This window comes from Macrotis lagotis, chromosome X (assembly GCF_037893015.1).
Source record: "Macrotis lagotis isolate mMagLag1 chromosome X, bilby.v1.9.chrom.fasta, whole genome shotgun sequence".
NCBI classification, from domain to species: domain Eukaryota; kingdom Metazoa; phylum Chordata; class Mammalia; order Peramelemorphia; family Peramelidae; genus Macrotis; species Macrotis lagotis.
In genome coordinates, this window is record NC_133666.1 from 193,308,834 (window position 1) to 193,332,483 (window position 23,650).

Genomic DNA, 23,650 nt, shown 5'->3' on the forward strand with positions numbered 1-23,650 from the left:
AGAGATAAAATTATAGATCATGGCTTGTTTCATTGCTTTTTTAATTATCTAGATTTACTAAAGAGATACGTGGTTAATGCTGTTTAAATTTTAAAATATCATGAATTTTGGGGAGAGCTGGTTGTTTCCATTTTTCTGCTTACTACAGTTTATTGCAAGTTGTTATATGAGTGCCATTATATAAACCATTACATGAGAGTCACTGTGGCATATCATCTAGAATGCTTGATTTGGACCTAAAAGATTTGAATCCAATTCGAAATGAAACAATGCTAGCTATAACCAGAGTAAATTGCTATGGCTTGCATGCCTTCCCCTATTAAAATAGACCTATTAATATTTATTCTAACTACATTATGAAATAAATAATAATTTCACAATTTTAATAATACGTATATATAGTACTTAAATTTTTTCAATCTTTATAAGCTTTTTTTTCAAATTTTAAAGAGTTTCTCAAAAGGGATTAACTATTTTTCAAACATCAAATTCATGGAAGCAAGGTCCTGTATAGCTCCTAATCCTCCTATGTATTCAGCCTTACCTTACATTTCTTTCCACATCCTTTATATTCTAACACTCTAGCCTTCATTTTTCTCCTCTTCCTTTGTATTCCCATTTGTATACTTATTGATAGAAGTATCAATATCTTCATTGACCATAGTCATTAAAATTCCTTCCTACTTAAAATTCTAGCATTGCAACCAAATTTACTTTTAAAGAGTGTTTATTGATTGAGATTTTGGGGTCAGAAAAGGAGTTCATGTTTTTTGTAAAAAATAATTTACACAAATAGTAATCAACAAAGGGAACAGAAATGAAAACAATAAGAATGATGCAATAACACATGAACATATTTTTATTTTTCTAAAAGAGTGCTCAGAGAATATATTTTATAGCAAAAACATTTCTTAAACATTTGCAGAATATAATGAAAAAAATGAACTGAATGCATATTTTTAAATGCAATAAAGAAACCCGAACAGTACAGAAAATAAAATCTACAATATTCAAGAAAATTGTCATATTTAAATAAAAAATCTATAGAATTCATAAATAGAACTAAGCAATTTTATTGAAAAAACTAAGAAAATGAATATATATTAAACTAACAGAGTTAAAAAAGACAATTGTGCCAAAAATCATCCAAAAAGAAGTCATAAAATAATAAAGAAAAATATAAGATAATTTTTAGATTTTAGACTTTTCTGAACTCTTCCACTCCTCAGACAACCTTAAGTAGAGCCTCTAACAAAATTCTGGAGTAGCAGCACCCACAAAAGCATGGGATGAAGCAATGACTCATCTCAGGAAAACTTAGAAGAGCAGGAAGGAAGGGTCTGTGTCCTCAGAGTGAGAGAGAACAGGGCCTCTCTTGCACAAGCTGCTCTAGCCTGGACCATGAAGCAACAAATCCCCAGAAGGTCTTCCACAGCTTCAGCCCACAGATTGTAAGAAGAGAGGAAGATAAGTCACAATGAGACTACAGAGGTATACTTGACTGACAGTGGTGAAACAATTTATTGAATGTTCCCAAACAGATTCAGGTCACAATTGCACTAGCATACCAGAATTAGTTTCCTGCCCCTGGATGGCTGAGGTATTTGGTGCTGGCCTGGTCTTCCCTGTATTATGCTCCTTTCTCACCTCAGGGCAACAGACCTTTTCCATCCAATCTTTCAAGTTGTGTTGGAATGGAAAATTATTCCACTTCATCATTTTGTGGGTTATGCCACTCTCAAATTTTTTTGGAGACTTTATTTAAAGATATTTGGAGCAGTTTGGGTGAGAACTTGGGCAAATCCCTGCCTTTTTCTGACATCTTGGCTCCAACCCCAATTCCAAAGTATTTATGATAAAAATGCTATCTATCTCCAGAGGGAAAAAATCATGGAGTAAAATGTAGATTGATTCCATCTTTTAAAATATTATTTTCTTTTTTAATAATTTCATATAATAAAAGTTTAACCTTAATTTTTACAGGATATTGAGATCCAAATTTTTCTCTCATTCCTTCCTGTCCTCCATTCTGAAAGTAGTATTTATAGCTGAATATAGCCTATACATGTGTTGTCAACTGAAAACTGCCTGTTCATATCATTTGACCATTTATCAATTGGGAAATGTCTTGTATGCTTATAAATTTGTATCAGTTTTCTATATAGTTGAGAAAAAAAGGCTTAATCAGAGACTCTTGCTATTAGGATTACTTTCCAGCTTTCTATTTTCCTTACTATCTTGATTGCAATGGTTTTGTTTGTGTAAAAGCATTTTAGTTTAATATAATCAAATTAATCTGTTTTACATTTTTCATGCTTTGCATCTCTTCTTTGAATTCTTCCCTTCCCCATAGATCTGACAGGTGGTTCAATCCTTTCTTATCAAATCTGCTTATGGAATCACTGTTTATGTCTAAATCTTGCACATATTTTGACCTCATTTTTTTAGTACACGGTGTGAGGTGTTCGATTAAACCTAGTTTTCTTTTCCAGTTTTTCCAACAGTTCTTGCTGGAGTTCTTGTCACAAAAGTTGACGGAAGCATTTTTTTAAACTAGAAAACTTTTTTTCCAGGTGGAGTCATATAGCTGCACCCAGGTTAGATGATTCCTCTTGTTGGTAACATCTAAAACATCATAACCTGGAGTAAATTGGACATAAATCTACCTCTTTCCAATCACGTCATATCTATGTATTGACCTTAGATGCATCAATGTCTTTTTTACTGTCTGCTTGATCTGATGCTTGCATCCTTGACCTTATAATCAAGATTTGGGTGTGTTGTCCTCAATCTAGTTCAAAAGTGATTCAGTGGATATGGGAAAGTTTATGATGGCATAATTACTCAAGCTTGCTTCTCCAAAGATCACTTTTCCAAGACTCTTTAAGATGCCTTAAAAACCTCCACAAGTCATATAAAGTAGGGGAGGTTCACATCTTCATTTTTGTAGCTATGGGCATCCTTCATTCCACCTTCTTGGCTTTCAAGGCTTGGCTTTGCTTTCATCTTGGGGGTTGCAAGAACAACTGCTTTCTTTTTTGCCGTCAGTGCCATTTTGGGAGAAAAGGAAAGCATGTGTTAAAGAAAAACTTTTTTTCTTTTTTTCTTGTGAATTTTTTTGGTTCTGTTTATTTTAATAACATGACTAATAAGCAAATATGTTTTGTATGAATGCATACATATAACCTATATGAAAGTCTTTGCCTTCTCAACCAGAATGGATGAAAGTGAGGAAAGGAGATCATTTGGAATTTAGAAAACTGAAAACAAATGATTAACATTATTTTCCCATGTAATTTGGAAAAAAATAAAACATTTAATTAAAGAAAATAAAGACGACTTTATATAGAATGAAGAAACACTTGATACCATTTCCATAAAAGCCAAAGTATAGCCAAGCTCTTCCCTTTACACAATTACTTATTATTTGACATAATTTTTGAAATGATAGTAAGAACACAAGATGTGAGCAATATATTTCAAGAACTAAAGTGAGGTAAAAAGTTCACGAAGTTTCCTGTGGGACTTTGTTTTCCTGAGTCTGTTTCTGGAACTTAAATTTTCCTTTGTTCATCCAGATGTAAATACCTGCACACTGAAAATAGGACAAAATTAATAAAATCAGGATGATGTGACTTTGATTCTCAACTTGGAAACTTATTAGCAGCATGACCTGGGCAAGTTATTTAATTCAATGATATCAAATGGAAAAAAGAAACAAACTACTAAACTTTACCTCAGGATCACAGTGGGCTACTTATTGACTTCAACAACATCATGTTATATTACTCTAATTTACTGATATTTTATTTATTGTATTAAATATAAAATATTTTATATTATAATATACCTACATGTTTTGTACTTCTGATATAACTCATCTGAGCCTCTAGTTGACTGACTGATAAATGAGCATAAATGAGGTGGTTTTGAAGAATTAAATAAGATAATAAATGCATGGTACTTAAGAAACCTTTAGTGAAGATATAAATGTGGGTTATAATTACTTCAAAAATGTGGGGTTTTATTCTTTTTTATGGCAATAGAAAGAAATCAACTCTATTAGGTTCAACGGTGTGCTCTGCTTTGAGGATACAAAGCCATTTTTATTGTTCAAGTGGCTTCAGTGATGTCTGACTCTGATCTCTTTGGGATATAGGCCTAGTAGAATACTTGTTTGATATTAGGATAAGCTTCTCTCTGCAATACAACTGGGATATGGAACTTGGTTACAGGCAGTGGGGAGGTAAAGTGGCAGCCAGTCCGAACAAAACGGTCCAGTGCAAACTCTTTTTGAGTAGTCACCTGATCACCTTCCCATCAATGAATCGAGAGCTCCTGAAGTTGTTGCAGCTGCTGCTTCTGTAACTTTCAAGGTTTTTGTTATTCTTGCTGTGACTCACACTTTGAGCTCATCTCTGCTAAATTGTCTGGAAATGGGAGTATTCTTATTTCTAGATTCTTTTGTTGTACTGATTTAGAATTCCATTTATAGCCATAGTTCAAAGTTGCTTGGGGGTTAATGTTGGGAGTTATCATGCTGTCTTTATTCATTTTGTCTTTGCCTCAGAAAAATGCAATAATATTAGTCAATTATCAAATGTTGAACACTGAACAAAGAGCTTGCTACTTACAAAGCAAAGATAATCCCTGCTCTAATGGAAATTCCATTCTTAAAAAAAAAACTTGACTTTTAACAGTGCCTGCATTTCACACTGTATCCTTTTTATCATCTTTCCAGAGAGCACTTAGAAGAAAAGAAGAAGAAAAGGTCAGCAAAATAAACCAAGGTATTGAAATAGTGACATTATGTGCAAAGTACACTACCAATGGCTTCGCATTTCTGCAATGAATTGGGGGGGTATTCCTTTTCCTATCTATTTTTTGAGTTCAAATTTGGTTACATCAATTTTTTAACATTCAGTTTTGATAGTCAAGATGGAAGTGTAATTTTTTCTTTCTTTTTATATTGTAAGTAATTGGAGTTGTTTTGTTTTTCATTTTTCTTGTAAATCATAGGTGAGGATATTGTTTTTCATTTTTCTGTGAAATTTACTTGAATCATGCATCTTTCCAAACTTCTCTGTAGTTATCACATTTTACTGTCATTAAGATCATAAACCTCTGTAAGCCTCAGATTCTTCATCTGTAAAATGACATGTCCAAGCCTGGTGGTATCATGCATAATTCCAAGTGCAAAGTTTTGGAAATTTTAATCTATCTCTTTTCTTTGAAAAACAACAAGGAAGCATAGTTCCAGGGAGAGAAAAGAACTGTCAATTTATGACCCAGTGACAGTCCCAGGTGCAGAATGGAAAATGTAATAAGATCATTTGAGAGAAAAGCATTATTGTCTTGGGATTTTGGAGAAAGCTATGAGCAGGACTTCTCCCACTGGATGAAGGAAGCCCCAGATGAAAGTCTGGTCTCCATAGAAAAGATAAGTGCATATATATGATCATTGCTGTGAAAGTAACATCCTCATAAAACACATTTATACAATCCAGATATTAAAAACTTTCTAGACAGAAGAGACTTTGCAATTTACCAAAACTATTCCCCTCTCTCTGAAGATTAGGAAACTGAAACAATGAGATGCCAAGGCAAATTTCACTGAGACAGATATTCAATGAGATAGAATTTTAGCTGAGGTTTCTTGGTACTCAATCTTTTGATGTCATTACACCAAGATTTCTAAGGTCAAATGAGAAATAGAGAAACCCTTAATGTTAAATAGCAGGAAATATAAGTCTTTTCCTTTTCTCTGCTCCCTATGCTCTGCTTACCCCAAACTCTGCCAGAAAAGATCAAAAAAGAATCAACATAGCAATGGGGCAAGTTTCCATCAGTGGACAATAGACAAAAAATATAAGCTTTCATGACTTCATGAATATATCAAAATATAGGGCTGAGCTAAAAAAAAGTATGCCTGACCAAAAAAATGGTACCATTAAAAGATAAATGGAATAAATAAATACCAATCACATTACCTGGAAAGACTGAAAGTGATTGATTTATTGAAGGATATGAACTATGGAATTTTCTTCTCTCATATAATGTGTGCTACAAATACATCCTGCCATCTTTTTTCTTTCTATCCATGATTCTAAATGTCTAAGCTACATTCCCATTCACTATTCACTTCCACATTCTCATTTGCTTTGATATTTTTGTATTAGACCTGGTAAATTCTCCATAAGGAGAAGACTCTATGTGGGAATAATTGTTGAATAATTTTAATTGTAATTATTAATAATCTTGAGAGTTGCTATGTATAAAACACTTTTCACTTTTCAAATATCAATGAATTTGATTCTCATAGCAAAAACCCTGTAAGGAAGGTGCTATTATTTTCTCTGCTTTATAGTTGAGGAAAAACAAGTTGAAAGAACTAAAGGGACTTTTCCTTGGTGTTCTATCTAGGAAGGGCCTCTGTCAGAGGCCCTTTTTGAAGATCTTCCTGACCCCAGCTTTAACTAGTATGCCATCTAACTGAAAATAAAGATGTCTGCAGGTCACATACTGACTTAGAAAATCACATATAGACATTATCTATGTTCTATTACATTGTTATGTATTTTATTAAATATAGTTTAATATAATTCCGGCAGCACTTGGGACTGTTGCTTCCTGCATTGTAGCCATTGGTCCTGGTTTTGCCCTTTCTCAATCCATGACAGCCTATTTTTGTTTCCAATTCTTTTCTATTTCTAAAAGTATTCCTGTATATATTTGGATTAACTGGAGACTTTCTTACTGTCAATGACTTCCTTAGGGTATAAAATTAGTAATGGAATATCTCACCTAAGGGCATGAAAATTTTAGTTCCTTTATTTGAATCATTATAATTTCTTTCCTGGAATTGCCTTATTGTTTCAAAGCTCCACAGCTTTATTTGTATTATTTCTGGCCTAGAGACAAATATATTTTGGAATAGGTTGTATTTTGCAATTTAGATTGTAACTCATTTGTGGGCACAGAGTGTTTTGGAACTATATAAATCCACTGAGTAACATAGGTGGTTTAAGATCTTGAATTGCATTCTTGCAATGAATCTTTTCGGAACTCATGAGTATAAATCAAAATTTTCACATGAGGCTTATTAACAAAATGGTTTTATTAATAAAATAGTTTTCCTTAAAAGAATGAATTTTATATGGGAAATATAAAAATTCACAGTATAAGTACTAGAATATGTTGCTTCTATGAAGAATAAATATAAATATTAACATAACAATAGATAAAATGAATAGAAAAATACAAAAATAGAAAGCTCTGAATTATAAAACTTTCAATTTATGAACACAGATGATGATTCCCTGGACTCAAAACTCCTTTCATTAGAGGAATAGCAGCTTATATTATGTTAAAATTATTGTTTGAAAACAGATGATATTTACATGTTGTAGAAATAATTCTGTCTAATGGTTGCTAAATTTTAGGAAGTAGTCAAAACTTAGCAGAACTGAAAATCTTTTTTTTTCTTCCTCAGTCTCAGAGTTTTCTTGTTAGTTTAGTCAGGTACAGAAAGACCCTCCTGATCTCTACTTGCACAATCTCCCAGGCACAGTGGCTATACTTTTTTCCCTACAGGTACTGGCTTATTCCTTGGAAGTAGCTCTTCAAGGATAGCCTGAGGTTCTCACTCTCCAAGAAAGGCTGTTCCCACTCCCCACCTTATCCAAGACACTTCTCCAGGTGTTGCAACTCCTGATCCAGTCCAATGAACAGTTGCATGAGCTGGGTCTGATTCCAAGCAGCAGCAACAGCTTTTAGACTGAAGATGGTGAAGATCTGCTGGAGCACCTCATGAACAATGTCTGTGGCATTCCACCTCTGGAGTTGACTGTATTCCATGGTTTCCTTTGGGAAGTTAAACCTGGTTTAGTCCTTTCAACATGACAACAGGGGAGATGAACTCATTTGGTTCAGGAGTGAGAAGTCTTCCTGCAGTCCCTAAGTCAAGTCACAACTCACAGAGCAGAGTGAGCTGGAGCAGAGCAGCACCAGGGCAAGTGGAAACAAGACCTAAAAAGTCATGGTGATGCTGATGGATGTCTTGGGTCTGGCTGAGCTGGGAGATCAGTGAGTCTTTGTCTCAGTGTCTTATGTAACTGCCTCTGGGCTACTCTCTCTTAAATAGTGCTGAATTTAATTTTCATCAGTTAAAACAGAATTTCTCTTCACTTGTCACTTTCTTTATGCTACTTTCCTTTTTAATCTTAAAACAATCCAAATTTTTAAAATATTTGTGGAACCGCAGCCAAATTTATATTTAAAGAGAGCTTGCAAATTAAGTTCTTTGAGATGAGGCATCCTATTTTACTTATTTTTTCCCCATTCCACTGCAAGGCACATATAGTCATTTACTAATTGCTACCAATTTTATTCCTGAAGTATTTCTCACTCAAGTCCTCTTCCCACTACCCCCATTGTCATTATCTGTATTTAGGTCTTCCTTACCTCTTGTGTTCCTTTGGTTTCAATGATATTCCTTTTTGCACCTCATTCTGTGCTCTCATCTTTGCCTATTCTACAACTATTCAGAACAGAAGTCATATTTTTTTGAAATTAGCCCTTTCATTCCTACAGTTCTCACCCTGTGATCTAGTCCTCTGGATAAATGCTTGTCTCACAACATCTATTACATCTTAGCCTTCCTTCAGCCATACTTGATTCTTCTGTGCTATCTTCTAGTTAGACATGTGTATAACCTCTGTGGTCTGCCCTCTCTTACGTCATTCTTTCCAAATTTGAGAGCTTATTCAGGTTAGATCTGTCATGTTCTTAAAAAGTTATACTTATCTATTCTACTATGACTTTCCTGAAAATACTTTTAACTTTTTAAAAATTGACATTTTATTTGGTCTCTGATTAAATATTAAAACAATTTAGATATTGGTTTCTCTTTGTTTTCAGATCCATATTAGTTCCATTTTTCCTCCCATCCTCCCTTTGCTCCCCTCTGATGTAGTAAGCTGTTTGATCTTGATTATACTTGTGAAATCATATTAACCATTTTGATATTAGTCATTTTGTAAAAGAAAAACTAAAAATAATGAAAGAAAGTATGCTTGAATATATATTCAGACAATATCAGTTCTTTCTCTGGTGGAAGAAAGCATGGTAGAGTTGATTTGAATAACTGTATTATTGAGAAGCCCTAAATTATCTATGATTCTTCATTGTATAACATTCCTATATTCACTCTTCTTCTGGTTCAGCTCACTTCCCTTTGCTTTAGTTTAAGTAAGTCTTTCCAAGTATTTCTGTAATTATCCTGATCAACATTCCTTATAGCACAATAACATTCAATTACAACCATATACCACAGTTTGATGAGCCATTTCTCAACTAATGGGCATGTCCTGAGTTTCCAATTCTTAACCACCATAAAGAGAGTTGCATACTGCATAGAAAGTGAATACTTCTGTACAAGACTTTCACCATTTTATTTGATCTCTTTATGATATAGATCTAGCATTCATATTTCTGCATCAAAGGATATGCATGGTTTAATAGTTCTTTGTGTATGGTTCCAAATTACTCTCCACAACGGTTGCATTGCTATAAAACTCTGCCAACTACATTGTGCACATCTAAAATTACAGAAGAAAATATCCCTCCCTGATGACACTCCTCAAGATGTATTGTCCTCAATTATAAGAATATAAGATGATAAATGCCCTTCAAATCATAAATTACCAATGGGGTCAAATGACCTTCTTCAGACCCATTGAAGTATTGGAAGAGTAATGAGATATTAGATCAAGCACAGCAGAATTTTACTTTACTAATCCTTAAAGTGGTCACTCTTCAACCCTTCACCATCATCCTCTAGGCTCTTGCCCAATAGGTAAAAATTAAACTGTGTTCTCATACTTTGAATCATCTTGTAATCTCTTCCTAATCTAATGATTAAATAGCATTGCCTCAAGGAAGTCAGTTTCCAAAAGGTTTATTCTAAGAAAAGTTTGTGCCATGGGGAGTCATTTACTAAGATAATGCTTTGTCTCCATATACAACATCCTGGTCCATGAGAAGAGGTCCATGCCCCTGGGGACAGCTGGCTTTCAGGATTATGTGAACATAAACTTGTGTTAACACAAATGCTTGTACTCATAGAAGAGATTGCATAGTTAAAGGTCAACATCACGATCATCGAGAAGATAAGTGCTTTCAGAAAAAGCAAAAAAGAAATCATCATTGTCCTTATAGAAAATCAAAGGAACTATATTTTATGTTGGCATACAAATTAACCAGTTAAGATATACATATATATGTATATATATATATATATACATATATATGTATTATCATGTAGAGCCTCTAATTTTATAAAGACAATTTTTCTGCATTGCAAAATGACAATGACATTTACATGAGTTTATTGAATTTAATCTATTAACACCTGGCAATATGCCTTAGTTTGAGGATTCAAAGAATCAACGGAAATTATTTCTAAAGTTCCTTCAAGCTCTAAAATTCTCTTATTTTGAGATTTATGCCTCAAGAATGAGAAAAAAAGTTTACTTTAAAGTTAGATTGGTGAGATGTTTTCAGGGAATCAACTGTGAACTCAGTTCTTACTCTCTTTATGAAGTAGAGTAAGGCATGGACTCATCCCTTTGACACTTGTTCTACCATGGGAAACTCAGGGTTCTATTGAGGTTGTGGGATGTCCCCTCAAATAGACTAACTTGGCATTTCCTTAGTTAGTGATGGTTCAGTTGTCTATGTAAATTATCTGGATTCTCCAGGTTCACAGAATACACCCAGATACAGTTCTTTTACTTGCCAGGACTTACTTTGATCATGGCCCTATAGGTTTGATTTTGATAGTAACCCGAAATGATGAGTTCACTGCACTGGAATTATCTCAGTTCAAATTACTTCATTGACTAGAGAGGAAACTATGGTTCTCTACTTCTGTTTTTTCAATGCTTGACATGAATTCACTTTCCTTTTGATTTTCATATTCCTTTTACCCTCGAGGAATTTTTGATTTAGAGAAAACAGAATTCTAATGCTTTAAATACCCCAAAGAGAAATGCTACCCCCTTTTATGTCTGCTACCTTAATTCATTTGAAAAAATTCTAGAAAGGACAGACATTGTTCTAACATTGTTAATGATACCAGTGTCATCTCTGGTTCATTGAGGAATCATTTATGAATCCCTTCCCCTTCTTCTTCTACATGTAGTTCATTTGCCAGCTCTTTGTGTGTCTCTCCAATGTGCCTGCAATGGGTTTGTTTCAACTTTCACAAGGACCATCCTATCCCAGTCCTGATCTCTTCTTGTTAATGCTATTCTCATTTTTTCCTAATTCTTTTTCCTGAGCTCAGGTCATCCTCTGTCCAGCCTATCCTCCTGAAAATCGACTGAGTCATTTTACTTTGCTCTACTATAGACACTCTTAATTCAAATTCTCCTATGGCTCCCTATTGCCAACTATGGGGAGAAAAGAATACTAGAGTTGGAGAAATAAGGAGCTCAATGTAAATTGTATCTCTTGCACTTTCGAATTGTAAAACCTGTCTCTCCCTATCACAGAATTGAGGAGTCAAATAAATAATGTATATGAAGTGTGTCACAAACTAGGATATTCTGGAGACTATTCATATCAGCTCATTTTCATAAATTTTCCTCAAGCTTCTGAATACTTCAGATATAGGCAAACAGATCAAGACTTTTTTTGTTTTGTTGATTGTCTAGATATAAGAAAGGAAATAAAAATCGTACCCCATGCAGTTTACATTTAAAAGCATGCCGTGTTTTTGGAGAACTGGTTGTGTAAATTTACCAGCTTACCACAGTTTATTGTAATCATTATATGATTGCCATTATATGAGCTATTACTTGAGAGCCATGGTATATCATCTAGAATATTAGATTTGAACTTAAAAGATTTAAATCCAATTCTTCTTAGGACAATTATTAGTTACAACCTGTAAATTGCTAAGGTTCACAAAGCTTCCATTTCTTCACCTGTTAAAATGGACCTAATACTAATGATCTAATGAATAAATAATAATTATACAATTTTAATAATACTTTTATAGTGCTTTCAAGTTTTTCAAAAGTTATAATATATGTTATATTATAGATTAAAAAAGAGTTTTTGTAAAAGCAATACTTTTTATGTTCCACGTGTTGCAAAGTTTAGGACTAGATGGTTTTTCATACAGGTAAAAGAGCTATCAAAAACTGAAAAGTAGAATTGATGTCAAGATATCCAAGATTAGACAAGAGCCTGTCTGAGCTCTCCCACTCTTTAGACAACACTAAATAGAGTCACAAAACAAATCTCTAGTCTACAATAGCATGGGGAAAAATAATGTCTCATCTTAGGACAACTTGGAGGGAGAAGGGTCTGTATCACCAGAGTGAGAGAGGAGAATGGGGCCTCTTTAACACATATTGCTCTAGACTGGGCCATGAAAACATAAATCCACAGCAGGCTTCTAGCTGATTGGATCAGTGACTACAGTGACACCTTCCACAGCTCTTAAACCACAAATTATAAGGAAGTTGAATGGCTGTTCACAAGAAGATTTCAGAGGTTTATGAAGGATGTCACTGGGTGAAGGACTCTGTTAAATAATTCTCAGATTATCTTTCCTATATTTAGTTCTGTAGCTCCTTAGTTCTTTCTAGGAAATATTTCACATTTTCTCATATTCTTTTCATTCTCTTGATATTGTTTCATTATTTCTTGATGTCTCCAGGAATCATTAACTTCCACTTGCCCAATTCTAATTTTTAGTGAAAGATTTTCTTCATTCAGTTCTTGGACCTCCCTTATGATTTTGCCAATTTCATGAAATTTGGGCTTCTTTTACTATTTAGCATATGTCATTTGTCAGGTGTTAATTTCTTCCATTTTTTGTGCTTCCTTTCCCAAATTTTCAACTCCCCTTTTAAAGATGTCTATTCAATTTATAGCATTTCCTATCATATTTTTTTCCTTTACTTCTCTTACTTGATTTTTAATCCAAGCTCTTTCATGGTCTAAAATCACATTTTCTTTCTTTTGAAACTTTGGGTACAACAGTTTTATTTCTGTTCTCTTCTTACGTGATGTTTGATCTTCCCCAGCATCATAGTAACTTTCTGTGTGGCAGGTTCAATTCTTGTTGTTAGGTCATATCTTTAGTTTTAACTTTATATGTAAAAGTTGAACTATGCTTCCATAATGGGAGGGACATTATCTCCAGCTTTAGGTTTTGTGGTGAAACCCTTTTCAGAGCTATTTTTGGTAGTCTTTGATGTTTCAGTTCTTCTAAGATGGTATGATCTAAGGAGAGGTCTTTTTCCTCCTTTTCTGTTCTGTCTTCTGGTCTGAGGGTAACCACAAGTAATTCTCTCTGCACTGGAATTGTGAGGAGGGTCCCTGCTCTGCTGTGGCAACAGGCTCTGTTGTGATAATGCTTCTCTTCTCCTAGGACTGCAACCCTAGACTGTGACCTACATTAAAGTATGAGGAAATCTTTAGTATCTTAGCTCAGGGATAGCAAAGAGACCCCTGTAATCTCCTTATGGCATCCTCAAGAATCTGTGGGCTGAGAACCTGGGAACTTGCCTTGACTGCTAATGCAATGGTTCCCAAATACTGCTCCTGGTCAGTTGGAGTTGGTGCTGAGGCCAGCACTGGACTGTGGTCCACTATCACCATGGTCAGATAGATTTTTTTCTGCTAAATTTATGTTCTTGGCAGTCTCTGGGCTGAGGGGTCTGGAAATCCCCAATATTGCCACTGACCCAGTGGCCTGGCTTCCTCTCCCTGGATAGTCCCAGGTATTTTGTGCTGACCTGGTCAGCTCTGCACTGCGCTCCTCTCTCACCTTAGGGCAACAGACTTTTCCCAGCCAATCTTCTATGTTACTTTAGGCAGGAGAATTATTGCACTACATCTTTTAGTGTGATCTGCCACTCTCTAATTTGTTTAGAGTCAATATATAAAGGTATTTGGAAGAGTTTGGGGGAGAACTTGGGACAATCCTTGCCTTTCCTCTGACATTTTGGCTCCACCCTCAATTCTAAAGTACTTATGAAGATAAATGCTATCTCCAAAGAAAATCTAATGGAATCAAAATGTAAAATGTTGACTACTTTCCAAATAGTATTTCATTCTTTCCTACAATTATATATCAATAAAATTTAGCATTCATTTATAAATGATTTTGTGTTCCAAATTTTTCTCCTTCATTCTGTTGTCTCTTTCCTTCTGAAAATGGTAGCCAATTGGATACTGTATATACATGTGCTGTCCTCAGAAAACTGCCTGTTCATATCCTTTGACCATCCAACAATTGAGGAATGTCTTGTATTCCTACAAATCTGACTCAATTTTATACATTTATATGTGTACACACACACACACACACACACACACACACACATATATATATATTTGAGAAATGAAGCATTTTTCAGAGATATTTGCTATTAGGATTATTTCTCAGCTTTCTCCTTTCCTTCAATTCTTGGTTGCATTGATTTTGCTTGTGCAAAATCTTTTTTATTTAATATAATCAAAATTATCTGCTTTACATTTTGTCATGATTTCTATTTCTTCTTTGGGCATGAATTCTTCCCCTCCCCATAGATCTAACAAGTAGACTTTTCCTTGCTCACCTAATTTACTTATGGTGTCACCCTTTATGACCAATTCATACATATATTGACCTCATTTTGGTTCATATCTTGAGGTGTTACATTAAATCCAGTTCGGTTACTTTTCTTTTCCGAAAGTTTCCCTAGAAGATATTATCTGAGTTCTTATCACAAAAGCTGGGGGAAGCAATGTTTTTAACTACAAATCTTTTTAGTATAGGTGAGGAGATATAGCTGTACACAGTTTAAATGATTCCAATCTTGATGGCAGCATCTATAGCATCACAGTCTAGATTAAATAGGATATAGGCCTGCTTCATTCCATCTGCTCAGATCAGGGTATTGACCTTAGCTGCATCGATGTTTTCTTTACTGCCTGCTTGATCTCATGCGTGTGACCTTGACATATACAATCAAGACTAGAGTATTGTCTCAATCTTCTTCATAGCAGATTCAGTGGTAAAGGGAAACTTAATAATGTTGTAGTTATCAAGTTTGTTTCTTTAAGGGACACTTTTTTCAAGGCTATTTGGGTCTTCAAAGACTTAGTGGGTATGGAAAGCTAGGGTACACTTGAATCTTCTTTTTGTAGCTATGGACATTTCAACACCACATTCTTGACCATCAAGGAATTAGACTTTGCTTCTGCCTTGCAGGGTGGGGGAGCAACTGTTTCCTCTTTCATCTTTAGTGCTGTCTTGGGGAAAAGGAGAAATATATTTTTAAAAAATTTTTTCTTGAGGAAATTTTGTTTTCCATTTTCTTTCTCAACAAGACCAATAAACAAATATGCTTTGTATGACTACACATGTATAAGCTACAAGAAATTATTTGCCTTCTCAATAAGAATGGATGAAAGAAAGGAAATGAGAAATTTGGATATAAGAAATTTGAAAACAAATGTCTAACATTGTTTTTACATGTAATTAGAAAAAAATTAAATATTCAATTAAAAAATTAAAGATAGTTTTATATATAATGAAGGAACATTCTAAACCATTTTTGTGAATTCAAAAGTAAAAGCAACCTGTTCCCTTTACACAATTAACAATTGACATTTTTGAAATGCTAGCAAAAACAACAAAAAGTGAGCAAAATATTTAAAGATTTAAAGAGAGACAAACAGCTGACAAAACTTCCTGTGAGACATTGTTTTTCTTAGCCTAGCAATCCATCACTCAAATCCAATTTGTGGGCTTGTCGTGGTATCATGTCCCTGATGTCATGGTCTTCTTTGAGAAGGCAGGACAAATATCAGTGGCTTACATATTGATGCCCAAAACTATACATTATTTCATCTCTATTTTTCCTATCTTTTAATTTATTTCATTAAATTTTTGACATTTTGCATTTTAATTGAACTATATGCTTTAAACCTCTAATATAATTTATATGTCTGTAGTTACTTGACTGATAAATGAGGATAAAGCAGGCAGTTTTAATAATCAAGCAAAATAAGAAATGTAAAGTAATTCAGAAAATTTAGGAAAGATATAAATGTGAACAGTTTTTAAAATTGCAAAACATATGAATTTTTTCTTGTTATGACAATCAAAAGAAATGTTTCTCCATTAAGTTCCACAGTGTGCTATAATTTGAGAATACAAAGATATTTGTTGTTTAGTGTCTTCAGTCATGTTTGATGCTTCTTTGAGATCTTTGGGATATTTGAACTAGTAGTATTCTTGCTGCATGAAAAGATTTTGCTCTTTTCTATCCTGTAACTATTATATGAAACATGATCATAGGAACTGAAGATGTAAAGTGGCAGCCAGTCCTAGAAAAGTGGTCCAATGTCAGCTCATTTTTTTTAGGTTTTTTTGCAAGGCAATGGGTTTAAGTGGCTTGCCCAAGGCCACACAGCTAGGTAATTATTAAATGTCTGAGGTTGGATTTGAACTCAGGTACTCCTGACTCCAGGGCTAGTGCTCTATCCACTGAGCAACCTAGCCACCCCCAATGTCAACTCTTTCTGACAGTCCTCTGATCACCTTTCCATCTCAAATTTGAGAGTTCCTGAACCTGCTTCTGCTGCTATCACCATTAGTATTGCTGTGGCTCCCACTTGGGACTGCCCTCTGCCCTCTTAGGTTGTCTTGACGTGGGAATTCTCTTATTTTTACATTCTGTTGATAGTATTGTTTCAGAATTCTATTTGTAGCATCAGTTGAAAGTTGTTTGGGGGGGGGATTTTGGTAGTTACCAGGCTGCCTTTACTCTGTCATTATGGTTTTGCCTTAGAAAAAGAATTTATTAATCCATAATCATTTGTTGAACACTGTGCAAAGAACAGAGTTTACTACTTACATAGCAAACACATTACCTGCTCTCATGGAATTTCTGTTCTTTTTTTAAAAAGTAACATTTCCTACTGTATCCTTCTTACCATCTTTCCAGAGAGTCAACACACAAGAAAAAAGGTAAGGAAAATTAACCAATATATTGAACTAGAGTGACATTATGGGGCAGCTCGGTGGTGCAGTGGATAGAGCACCAGCCCTGGAGTCAGGAATACCTGAGTTCAAATCAGTCCTCAGACAGTCAATAATTACCTAGCTGTGTGGCCAATCCTTTTCCTTCAAATTCATGATTCTACCATTCCTCTTCACTATTCACTTCCACTTTCTCATTTACTTTGATATTTCTCTGTTGGACCCTTTCAGTTCTCTGTAATGAGAACTCTCCAAGTGGTAGCAAGTTTTGAATAATTATGATTGTAGTTATTGATAATAATGAGAGTTGTCAAATAATTTGATTCTCACAAAAAAGGAACCCTCTACTGTTCTATCAGTAAGGTAGGTGCTATTATTTTCTCCATTTAACAGATGAGGAAAATAAAATTGAAAGAAGTGAAGGGACTTGCCCAAGGTCACCTAACTAGAACATGTCCCTGTCGGGATTTTAACATTTCCCTGACTCCAAGCTTATCCTGTCTGTCATCTAGCTCTAAGCAGAAGGAACTCTGAAGGCCACATATTGCCTGAGAAAGTCACATGTGAATATTATCTATGTTACATTACATTTTTAGGTATTTTGCTAAAGATTTACCAATTATATTTTTAATGTAGGTTTGGACACTACTTGGAAATGTTGTTGGTTGCATTATAGCTAAATGGTCCTACTTTTGTCATTTGTCAGTCCAAGGAAGTCTACTTTGCTTCTAATTCTTTCCAAACACTAAAAGTGTTCCTGAAAATATTTTGGCTCCATTCTTCTTATCAATGGTTTCCTAGGGGTATAAATATGATAAAGGAATTTCTCAGTCAAAGGGTATGGAAGATTTAATTCCTTGAATTCCATCATTATAATTTCTTTCCTGGAATTGTCATCATTTCAAAGCTCCACAGCTTTGTCTCTGTTATGTCTTGCCTATGGGACACATGCATTGTGGAACAGGATACACATCTCCGTAATCCATCTAAGGCCACAGTGTTGATAAGATTTGACAACTATATAAATCCACCAAGTAGCACAACCCCTTCAACATCAATAGTTCAGTTTCTTGAATTGCATTCTTGCCATGAATATTTTCTTAACCCTGGGATGATTAAGTGAACATTTTCACATGAGTCTTATGAATTAAATGATTTTATTAATGAAATAATTTTCTTTAAATCAATGTATTCATGTAAAAAAGAATTCACAACAGGCTTAATATGAGTACTAAAAGATATCCCTTCTATGAAGAATAAATATAAATATTGACATAAAAATAAATAGTATAAATAAAAGGATAGATATATAAATAGAAGTCTACAAATTATAAACTGTTCAGCTATTGAAGGCAGATGATGATACCCTGGATTCAAATCTCCTTTCAATAGAGGAATGGCAACTTATGTTAAAATCATTTAGTGGATGCCAATGATTTTTAGTTGGTGTAGAAATAATTCTTTCTAATGTTTGCTTAATTTTAGGAAGCAGTCAATAATTTGAAGAACTGAAAGTCTTTTTGTTTCTTCCTCAGTCTCTGAGTTTTCTGGTTAGTTTACTCATGAACAGGAAGACCCTCCTGATCTCTACTCGCACAATCTCCCAGGCACAGTGGCTATACACCTTTCCTTGAAGGTACTGGTTTATTCTTTGGAAATAGTTCTTCAAGGCCAACCTGAGGTTCTCACTCTCCAAGAAAGGCTCTTCCCACTCCCCCTCTTGCCCAAGACACTTCTCCAGCTGTTGCAGCTGCTGATCCAGTCCAATGAACAGTTGCATGAGCTGGGTCTGATTCCAAGCAGCAGGAACAGTTTTCAGACTGAAGATGGTGAAGATCTGCTGGAGTATCTCATGAACAATGACTATGGCATTCCCACTCTGCAGTTGGCTCCTTTCTATGGCTTCCTTTGGGAAGTTGAAGTGGATCCTGTCCTTCCAACATGGCACCAGGGGAAATGTACTCATTTGGTTCAGAAGTGAGAAGTCATCCTGTAGTCCTTCAGTCAGGTCACATCCTAGAGAGCATAGGGAGCTGGAGCAGAGCAGCATAAGGGCAACTGGCAACAAGGTCCAGGAGGTCATGTTGATGCTGATGGATGGTTTGATTCTGACTGAGCTGAGAGTTCAGTTTCTCAGTGTCTTTGGTATCTGGTCTCTGGTCTACTCTCTCTCACTTAAATAGTACTGAATGTAAATATCATTACTTTAATGGAATTTCCACTTTCTTTAAGTTACTTTCCTTTTTCATTTTTAGACAAACCTATCTTTACAATATTTGTGCAACTGCAACTAAATTTACCCTTAAAGAGAGTTTAGAGATTAAGCTCTTTCGGATGAGGCTTCCTATTTTTCTTATTTTTTCTCATTCCCTTTTAAGGCACATATTGACATTTACAAAATATTAGTTTTTCTCCTTGAAATATTTCTCACTCCAGTCCTCTTCCCACTACCTCTGTTAGTATCATTTGGGTTTAGTTCTTTCTTATCCCATATCTTCCTTGGTTTTAACAATATTCTCTTTTTCACTTCACTCCATGGTCTCCTCTTTACCTGTTCTACAACTATTAATACCAGAAATCATATTTTGATAAACCTATTAGCCCTTTCATTCCTGTAAGTCCTACCTTGTGACCTAGTCATCCGATAAATGATTGTCTCACATCATCAACTACACCTAAACCTTTCTGTAGTCCTACTTGACTTCACTCTACTGCTATCTTCTAGTTAACCATTGGTCTGCCTTCCCTTACCTCATTCTTTCCAAATAGGAAAGCTTATTCAGGTTAACTCTGTCATGTTCTTAAAAAGTTATGCAATACCCTGTGGCTTTCCTGAACAATATTGTAAGCTTTTAAAAGATAATAGTTTAGGGGCAGAGCCAAGATGGTGGCATAAAGGTAGGAATTTCTGGGAAATTGTCCTTCCAAAACTCCAAAAACTATAAAATTATGACTCTAATCAAAATTTAGAGGGGTAGAACCTATGGAAAGACTCAGTGATACAATTTCCCAGTCTAAGACAACTTAGATGTTCCCCAGGAAATGTTTGTTTTACTGGGACCGGGGGTTGGAAGGAGTCACAGCACAGCCAGGTGCAGGAAGATAGCACATTGAGGTTGTCTTGGATCAATGTATTATTGAGAATTACTAAATTATCCACAATTCTTCATTGTCTAATATTGCTGTTACAGTATACAATGTCCTCTTGATTCTGCTTCCCACACTTTGCTTCAGTAAGTCTTTCCATGTATTTATTTATTTTTGCAAGGCAAATGGGGTTAAGTGGCTTGCCCAAGGCCACACAGCTAGGTAATTATTAAGTGTCTGAGACGGAATTTGAACCCAGGTACTCCTGACTCCAAGGCCGGTGCTTTATCCACTACGCCACCTAGCCGCCCCTTTCCATGTATTTATGAAATTATCATTCTTTCTTGTAGTACACTAATATTCCATCCCAACCATTTACAATACCTTGTTGAAACATTTCTCAGTTAATGGGCATGCCACCATTATCCAATTGTTAGCCTTCACTACAAGAACAACTATGAATGTTTCTGTACAAGTGAGTCTTTGCTTCTTTTTTATGATCTCTATGGGATATAGATCTAGAAGCAGTATTGCTGCTTCAAAAGATATAGACAGTTTTATAGCTCTTTAGTCATAGTACCAAACTGCTTCCCTGAATGAATGGATCAGTTTACAACTCCACCAACAGTATATTATGCACTTCTTATATTTCAAAAGGAAATACCCCTCCTTGGCCACATTTCTCTAGATGTATTGTCTTCAATTATTAGAATAAAGATCCTAAATGAAGGTCAAATCATCACTTAACATTGAGAACAAGTTACCTTCTCTAGGGTCAATGACTTCCAAGAGGAATTGTGTTAGATATAGATCAACATAGCAAAGTAACCTGGAAGGTAAAAAAAATCCTTATCTAGGAATTCCATAAATTACTAACACTTAAAGTGGTCACTCTTCTCTCTCCTAAATCTCATCTTCTAGGCTCTTGGTAGCAGGTAGAAATTACACTGTGTTTTCATGCCTTTATTCATGTTGGTATCCCTGGTTCATCTAGTGATCAAATAGCTTTACCACTGGGAAGGAACATCAGCTTCCAAATGATTTAATCCAAGAATAATTGTTGCCACAGGGAACCCCTTCTAGAAGAGGATGCTTTATCTCCATACACAACACCCAGGTCAATGAGAAGGGTTAGGTGTGGTCCTGGGGAGAGCTGGCTTTCAAGATGATGTGACTATAAGCTTGTGTTGGTTCAAATGCATGGACTCATAGATGGGACAGCACAGTTAAGGAGTTAGAGTACAATCATCTAGAAGACAAGTGCTTTTGGACAAAGCAAAAAGAAAAAATATCAGATGAACCACAGCACTGTATTTCATAGCAGCATAAAAATTTAACAATTAAAACCTGTATGCATTATCCTGTAGAGCCTCCAGATCCATAAAGAAAATTTACCTGAATTGCAAAAAGAAAAGGACATTTACATGATCTTGACTATGTCTAAGTTTGAAGATTCAAAGAATCAACAATAATTAATTCTAAAGTTCCTCTTTCCTCCAACATTTTTTTTTATTATGAGATTTATGCCTCAATGAGAAAGAAGTTTCTTGTTAAATCCAATTGATGAAATTCCATTATGGAATCAATTGTAATCTCAGCTCTTATTCTCACCATGAGGTAGAGCAAGGCAGGGACTCTTGTCCTGTTGATTCCCATTTGACACTTTCTTTACCATGAGACACTCAGGGTTCTACTGGGATTGTGGGGTGCCCAGAGTAAAAACCTAACTTAGATTTCTCTAGTTAGTGATGGTGCAGCTATTTGTGAATTTTCTGGACCTTCAGATTCACAGAATTCCCCCCATCAATATGATCCAGTCTCCAGATACATTTCTTTTGCTTGCCAGGATTTTCTTACGTATTGACCCTGTAGTTCGGTTTTGCTGGTACCCTGAATTGCTGAGCTCACTGCACTGGGTTTACATCAGCTAAATTTTCTTCATTGACAAAAAGGGAACTTACATTCTCTATTTCTGTTTTCAGTGTTTGATATGAGTTCACTTTCCTTTTGCTTTTTTCCACATCCCTTTTACTCATGAGGAATTTTTGATCTAGAAAAAGCTGGATTCTAATGCTTTAAAATTCCCAAAGAGAAATTCCACATCCTTTTATGTCTGTTACCTTAATTTATTTGAAAAATGAGGCAGCTAGGTATTCAAGTGGATAGCACTCTGTCCCTGAAGTCAGGCAGATGTGAGTTCAAATCTGAAATAATAATAATTACCTATGTGACCTTGGGCAAGTCACTTAACATCATTGCCTTGCAATTAAAAAAAACCTCAAGCAGGGACAGAAATTGTTTTATTTCTGTTAATGATACCAATGTCACCCCTCGTTCATTTAGTAATTATTTATGATTCCTTTCTCCTTCACCCTCCACATGCAGCTCATTCCTTCGCTCTTTGTTGGCCTCTGCAGTGTACCTACAGTTAGTTTGTCTCACCTTCCACAAAAACCATCTTATTCAGGTCCTAATCTCTTTAGCAAAATTCAATTTTAATTGTTTCTTAATTCTTTTTTCTGAGTCCAGATTATCCTCAATCCAGTCTCTCCTCCTGAAAATGGAGAGTAATCTCACATTGCTCTAATATAGACACTCTTACTCAAATTCTCCCTGTGGTTCCCCATTTCCAGCCATGGGCAGAAAAAAATACAAGAATTAGAGAAATTAAGATCTGAGTGTTAATCTCTACTCTTGCACTTAGTAAACATGAGTGGCAGCTTGCACAGTTCTCAGTCCACAAATTATAAAGAGGTAACAAGGAGACTACAGGAGTGTATTTGGCTGGGGCTGTGTGAAGGATTCTTTTGAATGCCCACAAATAGATTCAAGTTACATGTCCACTAGCATATCAGAGTTGGTGGTAGCCCCAAGGGAACAGGGACATAGATCACTATTTACCATTTGTCATATTATGTTGTTCAGGGACATAGGTCACTGTTCCAGGGGAGGAAAGAGTACTTGTGGTTATTCACAGATCTGAGTACAATTCTGGAGAGTAGCAAAACCTGTTTTCTTCGATTATAATCAGAAGAACTTACAGACTCTCACTAGTAGCTCTAAAAACAGCTGCATCAAAATATCCAAAGTTTGGGATAATGCCCCCTCCCATCTGGGAGCAGAGTTCAATTTTGTCATGTAACATTGAAAGTCAAGAAATAAGAGTACAGTCAGAGTCCAAGATATCTGGGTCTAAAGGCAAGACAGAATAGAGAAAAAACTGAGTAGATATGAAATGATATGACTATTTAAAAAGAAAATTATCAAGTCTACTTGAAACTCCTCTAGCTCATTAAAGTCCCACCTATGCCCTGAAGAATTGTATTTAATTTTTTTTTTTTGGCAGGTGAATTTTGGTTATAATCCTGGTTTCTTTGACCTCTGGAATATTATATTCCAAGCACTCTGATCCTTTAATATAGAAGCTATTAAATCAGGTAATATCCTGATTGTGTCTCCTTGATATTTGAACTGTTTTGTTCAAGCAACTTGAAATATTTTCTCCTTGGGACA

The 23,650-nt window shown here is 35.1% G+C and overlaps 1 protein-coding gene and 1 pseudogene across 1 annotated transcript; both read right to left on the bottom strand.

Annotated features, from left to right (window-relative positions):
- Positions 1–7,494: 7,494 nt before the first annotated feature.
- LOC141499892 (interferon alpha-16-like) lies at positions 7,495–8,040 on the bottom strand (annotated as a pseudogene).
- A 10,541-nt stretch (positions 8,041–18,581) lies between these two features.
- Positions 18,582–19,133, bottom strand: LOC141499735 (interferon alpha-16-like). The gene has a single exon (XM_074202410.1). It carries the CDS (start codon positions 19,131–19,133, stop codon positions 18,582–18,584), a length of 552 nt encoding a protein of 183 aa, XP_074058511.1.
- Between the last annotated feature and the right edge of the window lie 4,517 nt (positions 19,134–23,650).

What these genes read in the sequence shown, in the direction of transcription:
- LOC141499735 (XM_074202410.1), bottom strand. Translation starts at nt 19,133, where the DNA reads ATGACCTCCTGGACCTTGTTGCCAGTTGCCCTTATGCTGCTCTGCTCC.